The sequence below is a fragment of the Octodon degus genome, unplaced genomic scaffold (genome assembly GCF_000260255.1).
Source record: "Octodon degus isolate 3935 unplaced genomic scaffold, OctDeg1.0 scaffold00091, whole genome shotgun sequence".
NCBI lineage: Eukaryota > Metazoa > Chordata > Mammalia > Rodentia > Octodontidae > Octodon > Octodon degus.
The window spans coordinates 3,042,293-3,045,339 of NW_004524667.1; the positions used below are offsets into that span (position 1 = coordinate 3,042,293).

Consider the following 3,047-nt stretch of genomic DNA (forward strand, 5'->3'; position numbering starts at 1 on the left):
GTCTCAGCATGCCCTGGGGTGGGGCTGGCATGGCAGGCATGGAGATCGAACCCCTGGCTCCTGTGCCTGCTTGCAGGCACTTTAATACACTGAGCTATTTGGCTGGCCCAATGGTCTGTGTTTAAAATTGACGCAGAAAGTCCTGAGAATTGCATTGGGAACAAACTTCCTCATCCATCCTCCTCCTCCATCCTAAATGTGAGAAGTCTGTGGTCCCCAGAGGAGGGTAGGCGAACCCTCCTGCCTGATGGTGTGAGCAGCCCTCACCCATCTTCCCGGGGCAGCTCTGTGCCTGGCTGTTTGTCAGCCTGGAGCTTTGTCTACCCTGTCTTCCTAAGGGAAGTAGCCCCCGTCCTTCATTACAAGATTGAATATCTGTGTTTCCAAATATCATATTCTAGTGCCAGCAAATAATTTTAAGAGGGAGAAAAAAAAAAGTGCCCAAAATTAGACTGGAAGGGCCAGAAATACAGCTCAGTGGCACAGTACCTGCCTGGTAAGTGCAAGGTCCTGAGTTCAATTCCCAGTACAAAAAAAAAAAAAAAAAAAAATCTAATATCTTTCAATCCAAGGTTCACTAACATGAATATTTAGTGCATTACAACACACACTGAACCTTTTTATAATAATGCATAGATATGTCCCATACATCTGTTCAATCAGACTGTCAACACCGGAGGATACTGTCCTATTTGTCTCCAAATTTTCCTGAGATTGTTTTACTCACTAGGCTTTACAAATGTGCTATTGTTATTGTCAAGAGTGTTCATAAATCTCTAGAATAAAGTATTTAAAATAATCCTAAGGTGAATCCTCCAATAATGTGAATAATTTTGTGAATTTTTATGTATAAGGTTACCTAGAATTTCTCAAGTTCAATACTACCTTTGTCCTCTTTATGTTGTATAATGCAGTGAGCATTAATGAATATATCCTGATTAAACCCTAAGTGCCATGAAACTGCAAATGACAGGCGAAAATGATTGGATAATTTTTAATATTAAAGATATGCTATGACTTATGAGGTAAATACAACTAGGAAATAGGCTAGGAAGGGATTATACTTATATACAAGGAAACATTTGATATATGCAAGCAATTTCAAAAGAACTACAGCACATTAAAAAGTTTACTTTTTATATAAATATATAAATATACTATCACTACCATACAGTAAAAAGAATATACTATCACTACCATACAGTAAAAAGAACTAGAACTTATAACAGATCACCATTTATCTCTAAAGAAATTCAACTATCCAGGTTCATTATAGATGGCACAATCCTCAAACAGAGTTTTGCTGTATTGGCTGAAGGAATGGATAAGTATAAGAGAATCATAAAAGCTCATAATCCATGAGTTGAGAGAACAGGACACATGTGGTTCAACACTACAGAAAAATTAATAAGGTAACAGCTTTGAAGATTATCCTTCAGCTTGAAGGAGAAAATACATATGAAAAACATGCCAAAAGCAAAAAAACTCTTAGACGACTTTAGGAACCCAAGTCTTGACTGGGAGGTTCAAATTAAGAGACAATAATATAGCCTTCTGCTAATGAATTGCTGATATTCAACAATAAAATTTCATATGGAGTCTAATAAAAGCACCCAAATGGACTTATTATAGTTGGAATATAAAATGACTTTTTCCTAACATTTCAATGTGAAAAACTTCTGATTTTTTTTCCATCTTTATATTTTAAAGAGAACAGAAAAATAACAGATAAGTGATTTTTAGAAGTATAGATTAATAACAAATTCACTTTATTATATTTACCTTTATTATCTGCAACTGAACTCCTTCATCTGTTTGAGGACCTTGGAAGCAGCCACATATTGTTTCAATAATTCTATCAATCAATTTTTTGCCTGGTGTTGTACTATCTGGTGCATTGCCAGTCAAGTGCCCATAAGCAATAAGTTTCTGAAATGGAGAAAGTATATAAAGATTCTAATTAAGCTAGCTAGTATATATACTAATTGAATGGAAATTAAAATATGACTGAATATATATCTTTTTTTACATAAAAACATCAAGATTTATTATAGTAAAAGTCAAATGCTATACAAAAATTTTCTTTAAAAAAATCAAGGTATAATCAAAGCTAAGTGTTGTACTATTTTTTCTCTATAGTTTACTAGCTCTAAATATACAAAATTACTTAGATTTGTAAGAATCAAAAAAACAGAATAATGATCATAACAGAACTGTTAGGTAATACTTTAAGAAACTCAAGCATTAACAGTTGGGTCTCTGAGTTAGAATTATATACTGCTTTCTATAAAGACATCTGGATACTGTTTTTGTGAAAATCTCTTTTTTTTTTTAATGTACCAGGGATCAAACTTAGGACCTTGCGTTTGCCAGGCAGGTGCTTAAGTCACTGAGTTATATCCCTGATGTGAAAATATCTTAACAATTTAAAATATATCAGATCTCTTTCCAAATAATATCAATCTAGTGAAAATCGAATTTCCATACACTGGCTGCAATAAATCACAGAAATAAGAAATCAGATAGTATAATTGTAATTCTTTTTAAAAAAAGTCAGAAAACTGATGGAACATATCTTTAACCTAGTTTAAAGACAAATCATGGGCTGGGGAGTTGGCTCAGTGGAATAAGCACTTCCCTGGCAAGTGCAAGGGCCTGAGTTCAATCCCTGGTTCCACCAAAAAAAAAAATAAATAAATAAAATAAAGACAAATCATGAGACTTCTTAGTCAATGAAGTGTGTGAGTTAGAACATCTAAAAAGAGAAATACTCCTCTATAGAGGTTTGTCTTGCAAAATTCTACAGAGAGAGAGAAAAGAAAAGCATATATGAATGAATATGTGTGTATGAAAGAATGAAAGCATTCAGGAATTCTTAAAAGAACGTCGGGGGCCTGGCCCTAGCGGGGGCCTGGCCCTAGCTCAGGCCTTAAAGTGGCTGCTTCTACAAAGCTGTCAGCCTCAGGTTGCTGGAGTTCGAACCTCACACCTCTCCCGCTGGCCAAAAGTGCCCTGAAGGCATTCGAGAAAAAAAAAAAATCCTTATT

At 34.9% G+C, this 3,047-nt stretch overlaps 1 protein-coding gene across 2 annotated transcripts in view; it reads right to left on the reverse strand.

Annotated features, from left to right (window-relative positions):
- Arfgef1 (ADP ribosylation factor guanine nucleotide exchange factor 1) overlaps window positions 1–3,047 on the reverse strand; it is a 156,044-nt gene that overhangs the window by 102,753 nt on the left and 50,244 nt on the right. For both annotated transcript variants that reach the window (XM_004637529.1, XM_023722363.1), the window contains exon 4: window positions 1,783–1,929. In XM_004637529.1, coding sequence (XP_004637586.1) covers window positions 1,783–1,929 — 147 coding nt within the window. The remainder of the gene's footprint in view (window positions 1–1,782; window positions 1,930–3,047) is intronic.